Raw genomic sequence first — 22,541 nt, forward strand, 5'->3', positions numbered from 1 at the left:
GTGTGTGTGTGTGTGTGTGTATACAGCTATTATGGGTCTGTAGGGCAGTCAGAGTTGCTGACAGCCAGCCTGCAGCCAGTCAAATGCCACCAAGGAGCAAATATAGCCCTGTGGCAGCAGTGAGGCAATTAGGACGAACTGCCTGACAGGCTGAACCCAGACTAGAGAGACACCCAAGCTGGAGCAGCATATAGAGAGTTCCCCTGACAGTCTGAGCCAAGCCTAGAGAGGCCTGGGAGACAGACCAGCACACAGAGAGGATCCCAGCCATACAGACCAGCTTGTGGCCTGGAGAGGCCTGGAGAGACTCAGGAGAAAGGGAGAGAGCTACAGTATAAAAGAAAGAAATAGAGCGAGAGAGAGAGAGAGAGAGAGAGATAGAAATGCATTGTGTATACATATTGAGACTCTCATGTCCCCCATGTCTTTTTCAGACCGCCTCAGTAAGCATTCGGTGACAGGGATGTCAGACACTCCTCCACCTTTACCCGCTCCGTCTATGTGGGGGCCACCCCATGCCAAATACTGCTCCTGTCATCTCCTCCTGTTGACAGTGAGAAGGCCACATATGCCAGATATAGCTCTCGTCTCCAGCAGGGTACCGCAGGCTCTGACATGAGGCCAGCACCGATGGATTAGAGGACAGCCGAGGCGGGGTGGAGAGATGTGGTGTGGCCCAGCCAGGTGAGTGCGGGAAGGGGAGGGAGGGCAGGGAGGAAGGCTCAACACACTCACACGCGCACACACACACACAGACACCTCTACTGGTCAACCCAGGTGGGGAAAAGACACAGCTCAGAGCCTAAGAACTCAGCAGGAGTCAAACGGCTCATCAAACGTGTCTGAGTGCAAGGGCAGATGTGTGTGTGTGTGTGTGTGTGTGTGTGTGTGTGTGTGTGTGTGGAGTGACTAATACCACACACAGTAGGTAGTGAGGTAAAGGCGAGTGGGAAACCAGTGACTCATTAGGAAAAAAGGGTGAGAAGGTGAGATGAGAGAGAACAGAGCCTCTCCCATAAGCCACTCTTCTCCAGAAAGTCTCTCTCTCTCTCTCCCTCTCTCTCTCTCCTCCTCCTCCTCCCCCCTCCTCCTCCTCCTCCTCCTCCTCCTCCTCCTCCTCCTCCCCTGCCTTCCCCTCTCCAACTCCAGTCCTCCCATGTCCTCTCAGTGAGACAATATTCTTTAAAAATCCATTCCCACTTCTGACTCCCCACTGCCTCACCCTGCACTACCATTCCTCACACACTACACAGGGCTGGGACTTGGGCCACAGAGAGGAGCTAAGCACCCTGGTTAAAAAGGATTTATCATATTCATACAGGCTAATGGTTGACAGTACAATAGCCTGCATAGCAAGTACCATAGAACACAAAAGCAGCAGATAGAATCACAATACCATGCCAACCATAACACACATTGAAAAAGTAATTTGAATTCATATGTATTCTGTTTAAATTATGCTAAATCAATCATTTGTAAACTGGACAGATTTCTATGGTTTTCCTCACATAATACAGTACACACAAACTGAAATGTTATCTGTTTTCCACAATACAACATAATAACATTATGTTGTATGCATCTTCTTCTATCTTAAACAAACATAGCAGGAAGAACCATAGAATAATGATATGGTTAGAATACAACAAGTTATAATTCTATAGGTGGGACCTGTGAGCACATCACAGATTGTGTGTCTAAAGGATGACACCTAATTTTTCGATCGAGCAACACACACACACACACACACACACACACACACTTAGAGGTAGGTGGGCTTTTGAATCACAGCTCTTGTATTCATTACGCCAGTCTGCGGGGGGTTACGTTCAGTCCCACACTGAATAACAAACTGTGTTCAGCCCACAGCATGAACTGTGAATTACATTGAGTGGGACACACACAGTGCCCACACCTGACCCACGCACCTCACCTCATCATGTCAGTGATACACCAATCTCACGTGCTTTAAAAACCAGGAAGCTCAGAGCCACGTGTGTAACAATAAATTATGCAATCTTTTTTGGGTCAATACATAGCATTAAAAACTACAGTAACAATTCAAACTAAACATCAAAGATATCTCAAGCTTTCAAACAAATTGCTACTGATTATGCATGAACAAAACACTACTTTCCCTTTCCCCCTAAGTATTTGATATCTTCAAGGCTCACTAAAGTAATTTCCAGTATTTTGGTTACAATCTTGGCTTCACTAGATCAAATTAGCATCACCCAGATATGAAAAGAATCAGGTTTCTGTCGTTTTGAAATACTTAAATGTAAAAAGTCCAGTCCTGTCTACTCTCCCTCAAATGCTCCGTTTTGGATGGGTGTGATTTACGATGTATATGCGTTCGTCACCAGACGTACTCCTGTTATATTGGTGCTCTGGCGTAGTACAAGTCAATCAAACCAACCAATTACATCATTTGTTTACGTTTCACCTCGCTCCTCCAGCGGCAGTGCACACATTGTCAGCTCCCGGCAGGTACAGATAAGACGAGTGTAGATGCAACTGGCTATTTAGAATGTTGTGTGGTAAAATGCAGCAAGACTGTCCAGAATGCAAAGGTAAGAAAACGTTGTAGGTAGCTGAAGTTATCTTGTTGTTTGAACTAGCACAGTGTTGTATTTTGCAAGCTAGACCTGTTCAATAACTTATGTTCGTAAAGTTGCTAACAATTTTACAAAGCTAACTTTGAGAGTCACTCACCAAAAACGTAATAGCATCCAAGAGAAAACAGAAATGCTGCATAAATCCACATATTAGAGACACTGTAGGCTGCTAATAAATTGCTAAACATTACAGGCATCTGAAAAACACTGAACTTGGAACGAACAGCTGACGAGACCAACTGTCAATCAAAAATACGAGCGATCACACCCAGTCAATCACTTAGTCTGCTGGTTTGATAAATTGCGGTTAGCAAAAACACTACTTCTAGCTTCTTTTTGATAATTTGTCAATTGTAACCTAATATTTACCGAGAAATGATTTGATATGGATGTCATAGACACTTTAGTGGGCCTTTAACAATAAAATACAGTAAAAAAAATAATAATAAAAAAAATAATACAGTAAATTTTACATTGCGTCCAGTAGTAGTTCTGCGGGCGTCCATCATCTCAGGTGAAGGTATTCGACGCCGTTGCCAGCAGACCAGAGTGACTCTAACCGTTGACCCGAGCTACCCCTCCCCTCTAACTCAGGCTCAGATTAATACAATACATCCAATCATGAATACTCCTGTGGATTATACTGGAGGCTACCGACCGCTGGATGGAGGGGTGGATGGAAGGATGGATGGATGGACGGACGGAGGGAGGGAGGGAGGGAGGGATGGATGGATGGAGGGATGGAAAGATGAAGGGCTGTGTTTGGTTTGGACAGCAACGGTGGGCACCTGACCAAAAACCCAGGCTATGAACTTTGTCCGATTCTCTGCCAGTCTAAAATAGGACTCTCCAAAGACAATTATAGGATGAAGGTAGGGTAAGCCTCTTAGAGATTAAGAAGGGAAGCTTGGGGGAAACATTTGCTCTCTTGGAGCACAGGAATACCAAACCAATCAAAAGATTGCACCGCAATGCACTTATGGTCCTTAATTCATGCCGTATATGAAACATGGACTATGATAGTCATGTTGTGTGATATAGAAGAATACATTCTCCAATGAGGAAAAGTAATGCTGGTTCTGCCTTTTCATGCCTGATCAGTAATTGCAGTCAGTCACGCACACACACACACACACAGTCTTTTACAAGCAGACAAACAACTAGTAGAAGGACACTGACATATCCTATTCCAGCTACACTACAGGTATACTTTTAAAAGATCACACTCATGTGGCCTGGGGTGGTCCAGTGGTCTAGTACCATGGCCTACAGTGCACACATATGCCCATGTCGGCATGGGTTCGAATCTGGCCCATGCCCTGCTGACATACCCTCTCCTCCTTACTTTCCTGTCTTTCTACCCAATAAAAATGAAAAATATAAGGCATAATCATCACTCAAAAAAGAACCTGAAAAAATTATATATCACACTCACTAAATAATGAATGAGCAACTCAATTGCTACCAAAAGTCTATTCAACACTGTTGAACAGCAGTGGAACAACAATACCACAGAGGGTTGGTCTGTTAGAAAAAACAGGAACACACAGTCCACACATCCAATGACTTAGGCCAGGTGCTACAGCTCTATGTATAGAGTTTTTTTTCTGTGTAGTTGAGGCTTGGGTTATTTGCACCCAACCTAAGAATAGAAATACAAGTCTGGCTAACAAAAGCTTTGTCTCATAATCAGGCAGGCTGGCCTTAAGACATGTCAGCACTGTGGGTTTGGCCTGCATGGTGAACAACCAGGTCTGGGAGAATTTAATTACCAGCTGCATAACGGGCCTGTTGGCACCGATCTCTCTGCAGGTCATTACTGTGCTCAGCAGGGTGCTGCAGGAACTCAGGGATGAAACAGTATAGTGCTCATACAGAAAAGGAATTATGTTTCGATGATAGCACTATCCACTCCAAGCTACGACTGAACTGGTAAGCTGCTGAGTTGAATAACAACTCCAACTGTACCAGTGTAGTTCTTGTACCGTAGAGGTGAAGGGAAATGTTTAGGCTACATGGCAAACAAGCTAGTCACGTGTAACAGCGTCTCTGGACTCCCTGTCCTTCACTGGAGGAGCTGTGCGGCATGGAGAGGTCAGAAAGGAAAGCACAGTTGCTTTCACCGATCCAGGTCTTTCACATTAGTGCAAATGAATGAAAGTAGATGAGGAGAGAAAGCCATGTTAGACTGTTGGGATACACCCCACCTAGGATTTCAAACACATCACCTGGTTTACATACAATGATTCAGTATGCAAATTCAGTACTGTATTATTCTACATGGAGTGGTGGGTCAGTGTCTGTTATTGGATTATGGATCAACTGAGATTGTCCTGTCAGTCCAAAGTGGATTACTGTATGCATATCATTGTTTATCTGAAACAGAGGGATGAGCCAATCCAAAGTTCCTGTCAGTGTATCTGTCCCTGTAGAAGGCTCGGTAATTAGCTTAACGAGCTAGATGTTAGATTGATGGCAGCTTTCCTGTCGGCCCAGGACAGAGGAGCAGGGGGTCATTAAGAGTCCTTGCTGTGATGTTTAAAGTAGGCTGATCAACTGACCCCCGCTCTAAAGCTGCCCACATTGAGAGAAAGGGAGGGAGAGAGGGAGAGAGAGAGAGAGAGGGAACTGATAAAGGGGTGGAAGGGATATCAACTCTAGCTTCTCAGATCTCCACGCACGCACACACACACACACACACACACCCCTTCAGGCGAAAGCCCTCCTCTACTCTCCTATAAACTATCTGCATGGCTGTGTGAAAGGATCAAATTGGCTATACTGTAAAAAAAAATTCTGTTGATGTAGCTATTTGTGTAAGCCGGATTAAGGTTATGGTCAGGGTCAGTGATTGAAATTCTGTTTCTGTAGAGACAAAAAGTGCTGTTCATTCATTATTTTCAGCCTAGCCACTTAACCAACCCCATCACTCAGAAACAGGATTGGGCAATAGTGGTGTGTTCCGGGCGGAGAGTTGAGTCTGCTTATCAGGGGAAGGGAAGGATAGCTAGAATAAGATAGAGTCTAGAGGAGAGGAGAGGGGAGTAGGAGATATATAGGAGTTATAGGAGGACTGTATTAAGAGATAGAGATGGTTTAAGGAGAAATAGACAATTTGAGACAGAGAGTTTGAAGGGGACCGGGAGAAGGACAGAGTTTAGAGAGAGAGAGCCGAGAAGGAGAAAGAGAGAGTTTAGAGAGAGAGAGGGAGAGAAAGAGAAAGAGGGAGTTTAGAGAGAGAGAGGGAGAGAAAGAGAAAGAGGGAGTTTAGAGAGAGAGAGGGAGAGAAAGAGAAAGAGGGAGTTTAGAGAGAGAGAGGAGAGAAGGAGAAAGAGAGAGTTTAGAGAGAGAGGAGAGAAGGAGAAAGAGAGAGTTTAGAGAGAGAGAGGAGAGAAGGAGAAAGAGAGAGTTTAGAGAGAGAGAGGAGAGCCAGAGAGGTAAAAGGGCAGAATCACTATAGACTGCCCCCAGGGGAAGAAGCCAGAGTCCAGATGTTGTCCTCTCCTTGAACACGAAGATGACTGGATCACGCACCAGACTGACATGAAGAATATACCTCTCTGTTTCCTATTAAGATTCATTAGAAATAGCTGCCTGTCTCTAACACTCAACTCCTGCTGTTTTGAAAACATTTATTATTAATCAAAAATGTTTTGAACATAATTGGTCAGGAGAGCATCTACTGTATTAGAAAACAATCCAGTTAAACACTCAATTTTCAACATCTTTCCTTTTACTATTTATTTATGTTTTACAAACCAGAGAAATTAATGCATGAAAACAAATCTAAACCTATCAATCTCTCATAGCTTACACTGATCAGTAATAATATGTCTATACATGACTGTAAATGCAACTACAACATGGTAGTCTGTAGTCTGTGTGAACATTGTTGTTCAGTGTGACCGAACATAACATTCGCTGCAGAGCAGACTGGCGTAATGAATACAACAGCTGTGATTCAAAAGCCTACCTACCTCTCATTGTAGTGTGTGTGTGTGTGTGTGTGTGTGTGTGCGCGTGTGCGTGCATGTGTACGTGTGTGTGTGTGTGTGTGTGTGTGCGTGTGTTCTGCTTCTGCCTACTTGCAGTGTGAATGACTCAACTCAACTCCCACTCATCTCATTCTCCCATTCAGTAGAAACAGAGTAAAGCGAGAGAGGACATCCTCAGGGTGAGGACATGTAGTAGGCTCCATACGTCACACACTACAGTCACCAGCATGGGTTTAACTTCAAACTAAATAATTTACTGTATTAAGTATCATGTGGGAGATATATTGTTTAATAGTGGGTCTAAGAAGAATTTCAGCATGGGTTAGGGTGGTGTTTTTATCCCCCTGATTATGCCTAGAATTATCCAGTGCAAGCATCTGTATGGCCTCTAAAACAACTGACTCTTTTGCACTTACAATGTTACATTGTGGACCCGAATAATGCATTTCAGTCATAACCATGCACTGTGGGAAAAAATAGTTATTTTCTACTCCTCTTCAACTGGGCCATGGGGCCTCAGTGGTTGTATGTCCACGGCCAGACTAAGACTTCAGAGTCCTGGAGACCGCACTACCGCTGCTGCCTGGTGCTGGCTGGAACCCATGCCTACCCTACCCTGCCCTGCCAGGCACGCTACTAAAGTATTCATCAACACCCAGGGACCAGGGGCTGCATGGCTTTGAAGGGACTGGGCCATCAACCTACTTTCATCCTCACTGAGATAGAGCAGAGGCAGAACTAGAAGGCTTTGATCTGGGAGACAGGTTCTGGAGAGGACTGTAGCTACTGTAACTAGACTGTAAAGCTGTGACAGTAAGATGGGGGGGGGGGGGGGGGGGGGTAGGGTTGAGGGCTATCCTCAGGTAAATTAAGGTTAGGGGCTATCCTAGGATGGGAAGGAGCATACAGTGGGATTTAAGCAGATCTGTCAACAACAACAAACAAAACAACAACAAAAGGATCATAAATGATCATTGAAATGCAAGTTAATTTGGTTTTGGATAGTTATGCAGCCATAACAAAGCATGGTAGAATATTGTGAAATAAAACCATAAACCAAATCCATGAATCCATACCTTTCACTAACCTACCTTCTAACATGGCGTTTCTCATTACATATAATTTCAAAATTGCCCAGAAAACATTTACTCATTCATTAGACAGACAGAGACAACGAAATCACTTTTAACAATTATGGCATTGGAAGCTGATGTGCTATCCAAAATTGTTCCAAACTTTGTCTTGACCTGAGGTCTAGCGTATGAAACACTTTCATCAAATTATGAGCGCATCAATCTAATATCACAATAATTAATAAAAAATGGACAAGGACAAATCCGATTACTCCATAACCACGACCGCATATCACCTCAATTAACTTCTGACTGCCAATCGAATTATTTAATCAGTTTTCCAAGCGGACAAATCTCCGCTTCTCATTCGAATCAACGGGGCGCTCTGAGCGCATCGGTCACCGGCGCCGGAGATGCTACGTTCTCTTAGCTTACCTTTGTGGTAACAATACATATGCAGTCCATTCTCGCGAACACTGCAGCGGCCTCGGACCTCCTCTCAGCATCTCATTCTGGACCTTCCCGCACCTCACCTCTGCGCTTAAAACCAGAGAGCTACCTTCTAAACCTGCGTGGTAAAAACACACCGCATCCGCCTCGACGAGTCTACCACTCATACCACGCCACGGCTATGATGTGTTCTGATGTCCTCAGCATCCTCTGTTCTATTCCGCTCGCGAGCTGCACGAGTGAAAACACCGGAGGATGCTGCTCCGTTCACAGTCACCGATAACTCCCGTTGCACCCTGAGGGCTGAAGCGCGCCCAGGAGGACTCATGAGCATGGACTGTCACACCGTGTCTAGAGGAGTCTGCGAATGTGGGATGTTGATGTATAGTGCCTTATTAACCCTCTCGACCTCAACATCAGGAGAGAGATTACCTCATCTGCTCAGGTGTAATGATTTAACTGGCACCGGGGTTATCATCAATGATAAGTCATTTACGCATGGATCCAAAAAAAGGTGGTATGTTTCATACCCGCTCTTTAGCGTAAGTCTTCATCGAAAATCAGTCCCTAGTTATCAAGCTGGAAACGACTGGAAAGTCAACAAATGTTCAAGGGAAAGGAGGCCATGACAAGTTGCCAATGACACCCCCGTGCATAGGCTACACCACCCATCAAGTCTGCCAAGGACAGTTCAATGCAGGCTGCAAAACCTCAAAAAGTTTTAAAATGCAGCTTCTCAAAGTATAGTTATCATATCATATGAATGCCATATAAAGACACAGGCCTTTAATAAATCCTCACATATGCTATAAAGATTGTGATATTTTCCTGTTTCTAATTGAACAATGTCAGCAGCTTGAAATGTGTGAACCAAACCATCAGAAACTCAGTGACCTTTTACGGTAGCTAATCCATTAATATTTCGACAGTATGAATATCAGATTGTGTTCTGTGGAGCATGGAGCTGTCATAATGACTCTCCCAAGGGCATGGATGCACTTCTGGCATGTAAGTCACTGAAAACAACACTGAGTTTGTTTTGAAGTTGAAACTCATGTCAACTCATTAGCATATAATAAGCATTAAAGTACTGTATTAGCAGCAGGTATGACCTCCTCACAAGGGTACTGTCAATGTTCTTTTGCAAAGTCATCTCTATAAAAAAACACTGTCTGGTATGGAAAATAAGCCATCAATATGTCTCTGAGTCAATGACTGTGAAGAAATGGGGCAATGAAATGGTATCTAACCCCTTCCCCGAGCTCCTACCTCTTCAATTTCCACAGATCTGAGTGGACTGGACAGGTGTGAGGAATGTGATGATGTCCAGGTAGTGGGCTTTATTCCATAGTGTGAATAGGCATGCAGTGACTGACAGACCACACCTCGTCTAAGTGGGGTACTTACGTGCCTGAACTCAGAAGAGAAAGCTTTTCCTAGCACAAGCAGTATTTCAGTGAGAAGGGGAGACTCCTATTGAAGCAATGTTATTCACCGGGAGGAAGGAGGGAAGAGAAAGACAATTCATTTCAGCAAGGCTCTCTATGAAAACCTTTCTTCTAAACTCAGTTAAAACTCAAAAGGTAAAAACCATCCTTATATATCATACCTCTCATATGAAGAGAAAGGAATAGCCAAAACCATTCCATTATCATAGAGATCATTATCATAAAAAGCACGGGCAAGATGGAACTCATGAGATGGGAGGACAACAGGTAGCTTTCTCATCTCCTCATTAATAGATGAGAGAGGAGAGACACAAATACAACTGTAGCAGCTCGTGGAAACAGTGTGTGTGTGTGTGTGTGTATGTGTTTGTTTGTTTGTGTGTGTTTGTGTGTGTGAAGGGGTATTTAGCATGGGAGACCAGAAGGGGGCAGAGAAGCAGTGAGATATGATGTAAATCATCCCAAACAGTCACACTGCTGTACTGTGGGATCCCTCTCTCTCACACCTCTCTGATGTCACAACTCTTGTGAACGAAGACGCACAGACGCGCGCGCGCACGCACAGACACGCGCGCGCACGCACACACACACACACAGAATCATTGCAAATGAAAAAAACTGTAAAAGAAATATATAACTTGGTGATGAGATTATAATTAAATCACTAAATTAATTAAATTAATTGAGCTGAATTCAAATACAGACTCAAAAGTACAACACTATACATCCAATGAGACACGTAAGAGGACTAGGCCCTTAGGTTCTGTTGGAGCAGCTTGCCAAAGGATCAATCAATCAATCAAATTATGTTCATACATTTCTGTTTTAGAGAGAGTTGACAGAAAGTGCTAAACAGCAACCAGGGTCAAGACACCAACACAGAAAGACAAGATGATTCAGTGCATATGACCAATAAGCCTGAATAGAGTCAGAGACAGAGCAGCAGAGCAAGCTTTACCTACCTGACCTGAGTACTAGGTACAATAAGGCCCCAGTGGTTCTGATACTACAGGTGGCCAGGTTGGGGCTATGTCAACAATCTTACCTCTACGCTGGGTGTAAGGCTGGGCATTGTTTCTGAGGTCACTGTGGTGGGGCTGGGAAAGCTGGACAGATCCCACAGGGTGACTGGGGGCGCGGGGGGCTCCAGTGGCTGGGCTGTTTCCACACATGTCTGGTTGTCCTGTAAGGTCACTTCGTAAAACTCCTGGATATCTGGAAAGAGGGGGAGGGGAATGAGAATAATAGTTTAGATTTACTGTATGTAGCACCTTTCCAGATACGCAAAGTGCTTTAGATTGTATAGGGGACGAATGGTGACAATGTCCCTCTTAAAGGGCTTGGTTGTTTTACTTTACTGGTAACCACAACTTTACATTTCAGTCTGGGGTTTCATCATGCATAAGTATGTTTGAGTATGCATATCTGAAAGAGAAGGCGTGAGGAATGGAGAGAATGTCAGTCTGGAGGCATTAGGTGTTGTATTCCAGTTGTCTACTACTGTATATGTTTCAGAGTGATGTATCAATACATGCAGATTCATGCTTTGATTTGTTCCAGAGAGATATTAACTCTGGTGTAAAAAATGAATCCCATCCGGTATAGATCCCATCCGGTATAGATCCCATCCGGTAACACAGTAGTTTACCCCCACTAAGTATCTATGGGAGGAGGCTGATAAATAATCTAAGTTACCATACTGTAGCTTATGTGTACCAATCAAATGTCAAGCGTATGAGATGTGAAATATTTAGCATGTTATATGAGTCAGAGCTGTTAACAACGGTTCAGATATGGGCATGTGAAGGCCAGCCCCAGCCCCTCCCTCCTAGGACTAGTGTCAGGTGTTTATGGTCTTTATTCAGATTCTCAATGACCTTTCACTACATGCACTAAATGTTACCGAGTGAAGTTGCTAAACTCACTCCTCACGTTGAAATACCCCCATCCAAATACCCCCATCCGCACCATTAAATTGCTAGCTTTCCAGTGGCGTAGCAGGTTAACATCGGGTATTTCAGAGGGTGGTCACGTGTGTTGGCAATACAGAGGACACGGGTTTGCGGCAGTGTGACGCCTGTTTCATACACGTATCATGTTTGGTAACTAAATCGGTCAAAGATCAGACATGAAACACACTTTTTATATTACACCATCCAGTTAGCTTTACTACTGTTATTTCACATAACAATCAGCCGTGAAGAATATCCACTATGATGCAAGTATGTGGATTGCTTATTTAGGTTTTATTGGTGAGCTGAAATAACTTGACTGTTTATTTTTTTAATAGATAATAAAGCCTATGATTATTGTAATTCCATCCTGTTTAAACTGATTCAGTCCCAAATCTGATGGGACGTTTCTTTCCAATCTCTTCATTCCAAGAAAAACTACTTAAACAGTAATTAGCTGACGATATCTGTGTGTGTGTGTGTGTGTGTGTGTGTGTGTGTGTTTGTGTGTACATGCTACCCAGTTGTTACTCACACTACATGGCTATGTTTAGCCTTCCATTGGGGAGCTATGCTTTGCTAACTGCTTGGTAAACATGATCCATGTGGAGGTTACAGATGCGCAAACAGGACAAATAGGGGCAGACCAACACAGAGCTTACAACATGTGGCCCAAATTACCCTCCATTTCAGATCAGTAATTCATTAGTACAGGCATGAGCAGCCATTGAGTTTAAGGCCTGAATCCTTGAGTAGATGTAAGTAAGGAGACATGGAGATAGAGAGAGAGATGGAGATAAAGAAAGAGAGAGAGATAAAAACCTTTCAGTGAGGTACCGAGATGTCCATAGGGATAGAAGGGGAGATATAAAGAGAGAGAGTGGACTACAAACAGTAACCATATAATCCCAAACCCAAAGTATGGGCCTGCGACAAGCCTCACACAAAGCAATAAAACAGACTAAATGGAGGTAAAAAGTTTGTGAAATCATTTGTATGCTGCTTACAAAGCTAAAGTATGTGGCAAGAGAACAGAGAAAAACAGTACAATTATAGCCCTTCTGAGGCCTGCGGTATTCACCTTGCACCATTCAAGCCTTCCTGGGCCTATACTATATATAGGCTGCTGGGTCCATAGAGGACAGAACTAGAGCAGGGTACCCTGGTGTGGCCCTTGGCTGAGGCCTACTGGATCTACCACATACAGCTATACAGCTCCCATTTAACACTGGAAATACACACAGGAGGAGGAGGAGGTAGAGGGGGAAGAGGAAGAGAAGGAGGGGGAGGTAGAGGAAGAGGTTGAAGAGGAGGAGAAGACGTTACTAGCCCATCAGAACGTGACTCCCTGATATATCTAACTGCTTATGCTAATGTTATTTCCAGATTCACCATACACATAAAGGAGGAGGAGGAGGAGAAGAAGAGGAAGAGGAGGAGGATGGGAAGGAGAAGGTTGGACCACTGAGCTATGGTAACAGAAAGGGGATGCTCCTCTGAAGCCACTGGTCGCCACACTAGATGCCCCCTGCAGCTAATTCCCATGCATTAAAACAGTGTTATAACATGAATCAACACTGGGCTATACACCAATACATGTATTACAACTGAGTTATTGAACAAAACAGGCAGGCTATCATAAATGGGATACGTATCAAAACACGTATGAAAACATGCCTAGACTACGAAGAGCATTGGTAATAGGACTTCTGGTTTGGGGTGTGGCACTAGCGATAATCAGTATGTGCCTGCTGGCATATGGTTCTCTATCCTCCTCCCTTCTCAAACAAAATTCAGCAAACACACACTGCAGTACACAATCTCATAACTAGTGGATAATCTGACCTGGTGAACCGATAAGAGTTCTCTCATAATGATGAAACCACAGCTATAATTTCTCAGCCTGTGTGTGTGTGTGTGTGTGTGTGTGTGTGTGTGTGTGTGTGTGTGTTCCACATCACATCCATGCTCACTTTAACACACCTGAGACTGTTTAACGCAGCACAGTCAGCAGCACCAATTTAACCCAGTTAACCTTAGAATAGTGAGTTGGCAGATGAGACCATCTGGGTTGCGGGCCACAAGACTGTGTTAGCCTGCTGAGAGAAAGCTTGAGCAACTTGAGGAGCTTAACACAAGTCCTCAGGTCGCATGGAAGGTCATCACACACCAGTTGTTCACCAAACTTCCTCCACTACACAGACAACACCCACCACCCTGAAGACTCTGGCCCGCCCCGGAGCCAACAGCCATTGGTTACAGGCAGTAGCTACCATACCCACGTCAGGCAGAAGGGATTACCATGGGAGTAATCATCATGTCAGCCCATGGATTACATTTCAGACTCTTATCATACATATATCTATCTCAGACCTACTCAGACCCAGATTGCATCGTGCTGCAGAAGTTTTTTCATTAGTGGCCAACAACATATCGGAAAAAGGGAGGGAGAAGATGAGACTGAGTGGGACAGTGAGTATGTGAGTGAGTGTGGTAGTGAGGAAGTGAGGGAATGTTGGTGCATATCAATGGTCTAACCCTAACCCCTAACCCCTAACCCCTTACCCTTACCCTAACCCTAACCCTTCATCTGATTCTGAATTGAACTGAAAACACAGGACATAGTAAATGAAGAGTAACACAGTAAATGAAAAAGCAAGATGGTGGAATGCCTACCGGGTATGTTTATTTTTTCCACGACAGTGCAACTGGAGGAAAAGAAGCATCCATAGACTATTGAGATGTACCCACAGTCTGTGTGTAGAAGTCATACTTATGTGAATACTTAAATGCATATCTGCGTGACTCAATGCAGGGTAGGAGTCAGGAGAGAGACTCCTGTGAACTGATCAAAGCACACAGCCCTGATTAGAGAGGCCCCCAGGGGAACCAGCTAATAAGATTAAGAGCGAACACAGAGCAGGCGACAGGGGGTGGTTAGACAGTTGAGAAGCCAAGCTCCTCAATTACCCCAATGAATGGACTGGTTTCCAATCCAATGAGCAATACCTTAAATCAGGGGTGGTCAAACCAACCCTCCTCCTGGAGAGCTAGAGGGGTTTTGCTCGAATCCCACAAAAACAAAGGATTGTTTTTTGTCTGATTCAGGAGTGTATTGATAACTAACCCCCCCCCCCCCCCTCTCTCTCTCTCTCTCTCTTTCTGTCCCCCCCCCTCCCCCCTTCCTCTAAAACAAAACAAAACAGAGATGTAACTCAAACAACTAAGACAGGTTCTTGAGACAAAGCCAGACCCCAGAAAACAACCAGTTTTGGGTCAAAACCAGAAGGGGAGGGTGGAGGCCTACAGGCAACTTGCCTACAGGCAACTTGTTATTTCCTGATAAGTACTTTGTTACTATTGTACTTTAGAGAGAATGACATTGCAATGCATGGATGCATGAAGAATGACGTTTTCAAATGGGTTATTTCTAGTGTAGTTAATGTGTAATTACACAGCAAGGCTATAGAGAAGGCTCAGAAAATCACACTGTAAAAATGAGATTATAGAACTATGGGAGATAAGAAAATACAGGACCATGACAATTACAATATTAAAATGTATTTTCTCACCCAAACCCAAATGTCAATCTCCTGTCTATCTCATGGTACCTCAGCGTAAAAAAAGTGTGGGATAGCCTATACTGTTCAGCATACTCCAGGTGTGGGAGAGGAAAGGAAAGCAAGAAAACCAGTTTGCATTGCTGAAGCAGGTTAGGTGACACACATGAAAAGTTGTTATTGGGAAACTGACTGCTGACAAAATATGTGCTTCAGAAATCTACAACATAGCCAGCTGGTATGGGAAAATACAAAATCAATATCGTAAAATATACAAGAAAACTGATTTAGGAGATTTCTATAACAGTTTGAATGGTGGGGTAACCTATCCTACCTATCAAGGCTTGGAAGAGGTTGCTCTGAAAGATGTTGATGACTCTCTCTATGGACTGTCTGAGTTGGCGGTCCTCCGTCTGGCCAAGTTTCGCCCGATATTCCTCCAACAGCTGGAGTGCTCGGTGAGCATCTGCAAACAAAACACCCAGCAATGAATGAATGAAATAATATACACTAGGCTACTGCAATAGACACGGGGTTATCAAATTCAACCACTCTATCGTATAGAAATGACACACTGTTAGGCATCAATTGAGGTCCACAACAACTCAAGTGCAACATATGAGGCTTGGGCGCTACATTTGTTGCACGAGTCGGTGGCTACATTTGTTGCGCGAGGCACTGTCAACAAAATTGGCAACAGAATATCTAGTGCTGCATGCTACTGTCGTTGCCTTTTTCTTGCTATGCACTGCAGCCTCCTATGGCTAGCTGCTACAACAGCTGAAACCGATGGCGTATTTCAATACCGCATTGAGAAAATAGGGATTGGATTCTTACCTTTCTTTCTTATTGGCATGACAGCTTCCAAGTGCAGCAGAAAAAGTGTTGCTGTCACAGTTTCAAGCTGGCTGACGCTGCGTGTGACACACTCCTTTGATTCGGATGTCCACAGTGGGCTATTTGGCTACAGGGGAGCAGATCCAGGCGAGTTTGCACCGTTTGATCATCAACATAAAGTGTCGAGTCTTCTCTTCTCGAATGTGCAGTCGGCAATAGTGTATTCGGAATATTGTTGCAAAAGGCACAAGTGACTCACTGAACAAAACAGCAAGGAATCCCGGTATGTCAACGTCCTGATGCCCCGCTACGTGAATGCCAACGTTACCACCTCGTCACCTGGCACAGAAAACTATCTTCTTGACACAGCTCATTGATGGACAGCTGTTCACTTGGGCAGCCGAGGGCAATATCCCGACTTTTTACCACAATTTACCATGCGTTTCCTATTGCTGTTAGTTACAGTGGTGGATCCCATAAACTCACTCATAGCATTGACAAACCGGTTTTCAGCAAGCCCTTACAACATGCAATTCATATGGCAGTCCAAAAATCTGAGAAAAGTTGCACGCTATAATTGAAAGTAGAAAAGAATCCCTTCAGATTTACTTTACAAAATTCAATCCGTGCATTTGAGATATCTTGCTCTACGCCGTTGAATAGTAGGCTACGCTTCCCGCTCCTCTCTCTCTCTGTGTCTCTCTCAGTCCCGCAATAGAGTTCCACTAAGTCAAACTTCCCTAAAGCTTGCTCGCTCTCCCCTCCTCTTTTTTCCACCAATGTATCCGAAATTCCAAAGTTTCCTCCAAAATGGCGTCCAAAGTGTGGAATCTGGTCACATGATGTTCTTACCCCGCGCCACCCAACGGTGTCGGTAAAGGGTTACCTACTGAAGAGGAGAGAAGAGTACTTGGAAGTGTTATGAGAAACTAAGTCCAATCAACTTCAAGCTGAGTATATCCACCCTTGAAGAAAAACATGGTTTGGTGGGCAACAAACCCATGGAAGTTAGGCTGTTTTTATGTGGCCTACACCCATACTCTACACTATAGTTAAATGAGTTTCACATCTGTCACCCAGGCTATGTGCAAGACTGTATGGTGATAAATTAAACTGTGTTTGATAAGATTAAATATTTGAGGCCAGGGAATAATAATCTTACAGGAGGAGTGACATGGTAGATAAATGATAATCCTCCTACACCTGATTGAAGTTTGAGGACTTTGTATGGACAGGACTGTATGATTCAATAGACACTGTACTTCACACATTCAGTAAACCTATACACTACTACTATATGGTGTGCTGTAAATTGAAAGGGTTTAGAAAATAGATGGGTGTAAATGAAGGATTTCCTCCCGGCTCCTGGAGTTATGGATACTGTAAGCTTACGGCTTAAGGCTACAAATCAAGGGCTTTGTTTTACCAGTAAAGGGTTAAAAGGGTTTAAAATCCATACAAAACCCCCATGTCATCCAGGTATAGATAAAGGCAATTGGTAGGAACCCCTTTATGCTACTCTCTCTGTCTGCTTCTCTATTTTATGATTCTTGCATTGTCATGCTAAAGTGCTCATTGTGTGATGAATAAACAATATACTATGTTGGTGTTTTCTCAGACCTTTATTTCTGGATACCATGCCGTCTCCTGGACTCCCATAAATTCCAGACCCGTCTCTTGTCCTTGTAACGTATATAAATAACCCTTCTTGTCCTGTCCTCTCATGTTTACTCAGACCAGCGCCACTAACTGTGGCCCAGATTAGAGAGCAGTAGTGTGAGGACAAGGAGAGAGGAGGATGTTATGCTTTTCATATTTTATGAATGCTTCCTTAACTTCTGAATTGTTAGTTGGGGCTCTGCCATGGGGAGAGGGTAAATGTAGGACAGTCACTGGTAAGGCAAAGTTGGGGTCAACTGACTCACGCCAATGGAGAGAATGATTTGAGGTTAAATTGAATCCAATGACACTAAATTTCTAAGACAGTAAAATATTCACTTAATTCACAGAGGAATTGATATCAATTAGTTGAGTAGACTTTCATGAAGAATATTATGATGTACTTATGTAATGATGTTAAACAGTAGGTTTATAGAAATACAGTGAGCAGAATCATATCAATAGAGTGGGTATTTAACCAGAGGCATGTACTGTATGTACATGCCTTTAACCAGAGGCATGTACTGACAGAACATAAAAACATTTATTTTTCCACTGACGCTGTACTGCAGTGTTAAACTCCATGTAATGGTTTGTCCACATAGATACACTATGGTGTTGACCCACAATGTGTAGCTTTGTGTCCCTATAAAAGAGAGTACTGTACTGTATGTGGACTTCATCAACTCACAGACCGGATGGGGCTCGCTTCCTCCTCTGGTACAGAATACACACCGATGCCATACTGCATAGTGAAACCAGAGCCAGAGGAACAGCTTGAACAAGGCTTAAACCAGCAACCACTGTGGTTACTGGGCAATTGCACTGCTGTTGGATAAAGGTCCAGTTTGCAGACCATGGTACTGTACACTTAAAAGGACATTACTGTATACAATAATGTTTGTCACCAAACTACAACTGTTCAGTTGGAATGCATCCCATCCAGTGCAGTAGAATTACAAAATAACTGACAACTGACCAGCGGTATATTTCACTTACTGTACATGTTGTCAATACAACAACAGCTACATTTGAATACATGTCATGGACATCAGTGTTCTCGGCACTGTGGGACAGTTATTGACTAATACCATGAGAGCATATTGATTGATTAATTAGGTGGCTTTGTGGCCTCTCGCTCTCTCTCTCTCTCTTTCTCTTTCTCTTTCTCTCTCTCTCTCTCTCTCTCTCTCTTTCTCTCTCTCTCTCTCTCTCTCTTCTCTCTCTCTCTCTCTCTCTCTCTCTCTCTCTCTCTCTCTAGGTCAATGGGCCACATGTGAATGTGTATAGCTAGGCTGTCACTATTTCAGGCATCCTGTCTAACAATAACCATTATTAGAAAGTAATATAACAGCTTAGCTCTGAGGGACAGTGGGACAGGGGCAAAAACAGTGGGACAGGGGCAGTGTAGTAAAATATTATTTAATGGACTCACATCTGTCCCCTTTATGAGGTGATGGTTAACCGTTGTACAAAGATTAACTGTTGTTGCACATTTGGCATGTTGACTAATGACGTGTGTGTGTGTGTGTGTGTGTGTGTGTGTGTGTGTGTGTGTGTGTGTGTGCATGCGTATGTGTATGACTAGAGAGAACAAAGCTTAGGGAGCGGTATAGCGTAGGATGACCATACTCCACCATTGTTGGTTGTTCCTCTGGTCAGAAAGCAGGCCATTGTCAGCTGGGCTGGTCTTGTGAGTGTTTGGATGCCAGGCCCGGATATTACAACAACACACTTGTTGACAGTGATGTGAGAATGTCTACAATGTGTGTGTGTGTGTGTGTGTGTGTGTGTGTGTGTGTGTGTGTGTGTGTGTGTGTGTGTGTGTGTGTGTGTGAGTGTGTGTGTGTGTGTGTGTGTGTGTGTGTGTGTGTGTGTGTGTGTGTGTGTGCGTGTGTGTGTGCACGCTTGTGCGTGTGCATGGGGCAGGGTGGGTGGGTGTGGGTGGGGGAAGGGGGTGGGGGGGATGGCATGGGGTTGGTACCAATACAGCACCCACCACTGTTCCGGAAACAGAGGCCTCTCTCACTGGGCACTGGACAGACAGAACTGGTCATTCACTCAGCTGATCTGAGAGCAGTTAGGCAGACATGGGGAAGGGGAACTACATCTTTGTTTGGAATATGTGATATCATAGTATGGTTAAAAAAAAAGAAAAACAGCGTTTCATGGATGCATCTCAATTGTCAACAGTGACTTCCTCTCCATACCTATTGCCTTCAGGAGTCAACGTTTCTGTAGGGATCACCATTCATTTTATGCAGGTTTTTACAATGTCTTCCCACCACCCACTCACCTGAACAAGCCTACTCATGTCTTGGGAGGTAGGCGCAGTAGCTACAAAACATGGATAAAAAACACTTAAATCTACAATTACTACTACTGTAGCTACTCTTCATACTGTGCACTGTCCCTGGTTGCTTTCTTAAACTATTTACCCTATAGCCATTTTAAAATGTAATTTACCTTTTTACCTTTAGACAATTTCACAATTTCCTGCTGGTCCAGTTCACCTGGTTGAGCTACAGTAAATGGAAGTTGAATAGGACCAGCTTCTTTCCCTGTCTCCAGGCCTTGCAGTAGGTCTGTGTGAGGCTGTAGGAACCTTTTATCTCTCAATGGAACCTGACAGCCAAGACAGCCTTTCACCTATCCAACAGTTGTTTCAGATCAGTGCACATTTGAATGGTAGGAACTAGGGTTAGGGGCTTGTGTCTGAAATGGAATTGGACCAAGACTTATACTGTGTAACAGTGATATCCGCTCTAAACCTCCAAACAGAATGAATAGCCCCGTTATTATGTAGGTATGTAGAGCTGTGGGTGACTATACACTACACTGTTTCTTAGTATAAACAGGCTCAGTAGACTGGCTACATATTTCAGTATAACTCACCCCACCACTCTGCCTCCGTGTGGTTATAAAGCAGGCTTTGTTTGCTCAACTGTCAACAGATTTCAACTAATCCCAACCAAGTGCCTGTCAAGCAAGTGCAATCTAAGACAATAAACTCAATGAGCGGAGATCAGGGAGATGGATAATCATCTACAGTCACTGCAAGTCAAAGATCTGAGGAATTGGAGAGTTGATAACAATGCTTGGAATAGTACTAAAGAACACTTACTCTTCTTAAGTACAGCACATTCTCTCCACATGTTGAATCTTATCATTTCACCTACATAATGAGGTTTATGAATAATTCATAACGTGGTGTGAATGGTGCTGCCTTGTTCAGATCCCACTCATGTTTTTGTTTATTTTTTTCCATCCTACTCTAATTCACATTCTCTAATCCCTCTCCTCTCTATTTGAACCATTCCATTCAACACACACACACACACACACACACACACACACACACACACACACACACACACACACACACACGTACACACATACACACACACACAATGACTATTGTATGGCTGATTGATTAGTAATTATTAACTGATTGGTAATTAAGCTCAATATCCTGATCTGCCTCTAAACTGATGAACTCACATTTGTTTTCTCTGTCTTTTTGTATACCTTATTTTTCTATTTTTATAAACAAGAACTGACAATGAGTAGATTCACCAAAAAAGACAGGACAGCTCTCATCCATCAGAGAGAGGGATGTACAAAGGACCATATGGTTGAGAATTAACAACAATACAGTATTAGAGTGGTCAGTTCCCAGACAGGAAGACAAGCTGAAAGGATTGGGGAATAGACAATACACCTTGATCTATAAATCTAATTAAGACTATACCGTTTCAAACATCTGCATGCATTTCCAAGGAGGGGTTGTATAAAGTAATCGAATCAGACTGGTTTAGTGTGTGTTGAGATGGTGTGCAGTCTGCCTGCCTGCCTGCCTGCCTGTGTGTGTGTGTCTGTGGCACCCTGAGGATCAGGGTTTTTTTCCTCAGGTCCTTTGACACTGAGCTGATTACGCTGAAGGGGAGAGATCAGAGAGGAAGGCCTTCGTAAGCAGCAGCAATAAGCCTCCAGACTTGACTGACGAGACCACAACACATCACCTACCTTAGATGACACACAGAGTTTACAACATAGACAAACACGGTCCACAGCAGAGAGTACAGTACCATGTTTGGGTTATGTGTAACCTTGCCAGAGACATGAAGACTTGCAGTATATTAGCTACCCAAATGAATGCCTAGGATTTAGCTCAGCAGGCTAATGCAGTTTTGTGGCATGCAGAAGACCCAGGTTAGAACAGAGTCAGTCGTACACATACACCGGCATTGACTTCACCATCACCTGATTGATACCTGCACAAACTGTAACTCTCAAGCTAGTGTGAAACGAGCCATGGGTGATAAGCAGAGCAGAGGGTCATAATACAAATTGGGCATAATTGAAGCTAGACAGTGGTGCTAAAATTAGCCTATCTCACTGGAAGGTGTGCAATCAGCCCATGATGGTTTTCAGAGTGTCTGAAGTTGGACAGATAGCAGACTCACTGCACTGGCCTCATTACAGTCTCCCCAAGCAGCACACACTGACCAAGTTAACACATGATATCACACTGCATGATTGGCAACTGAGAGACACAGATTACAGTATACACACACACACACACACACACACACACACACACACACACGCATGAATGCATGTAGAAACACATGTGAAAAAGGTAATACTGTGCTGACATCTACTGGAGGGGACTACACATTACAAAACCAGGAAGCCCCACCCTCCCTCTCTCCCTGATCTACCCTGTCTCAGGTCTTACTACAACAGCAATGCTGAGAGTCTTCAGTGCAGCATAGAATAAGCACAAGAATATATACCAAACTATAGTACCTGCTCCCTGATGTGCTGAAACAGAACATACCAATAAGGTACCACTAGAGGGAGACCTTGGCCAATGCAACCAACAAACCTTACAGAACTAGATTTCTTGAGTGAGAGGAACTGGTTTGACTGGACAGTTTACCTCA

At 43.7% G+C, this 22,541-nt stretch overlaps 1 protein-coding gene across 4 annotated transcripts in view; it reads right to left on the reverse strand.

Moving 5' to 3' along the window:
* dlg1a (discs large MAGUK scaffold protein 1a) overlaps positions 1-16,653 on the reverse strand; it is a 92,008-nt gene extending 75,355 nt beyond the window's left edge. For all 4 annotated transcript variants that reach the window (XM_083670975.1, XM_083670977.1, XM_083670976.1 and 1 more), the window contains exons 1-3: positions 15,934-16,653; positions 15,431-15,562; positions 10,630-10,799 (exon numbers count right to left, since the gene is read on the reverse strand). In XM_083670975.1, coding sequence (XP_083527101.1) covers positions 10,630-10,799; positions 15,431-15,562; positions 15,934-15,952 — 321 coding nt within the window. In that variant the 5' untranslated portion in view covers positions 15,953-16,653. The remainder of the gene's footprint in view (positions 1-10,629; positions 10,800-15,430; positions 15,563-15,933) is intronic.
* Positions 16,654-22,541: the final 5,888 nt, after the last annotated feature.

This window comes from Argentina silus (genome assembly GCF_951799395.1).
Source record: "Argentina silus genome assembly, chromosome: 6".
In the NCBI taxonomy this organism is placed as follows: Eukaryota; Metazoa; Chordata; class Actinopteri; order Argentiniformes; family Argentinidae; genus Argentina; species Argentina silus.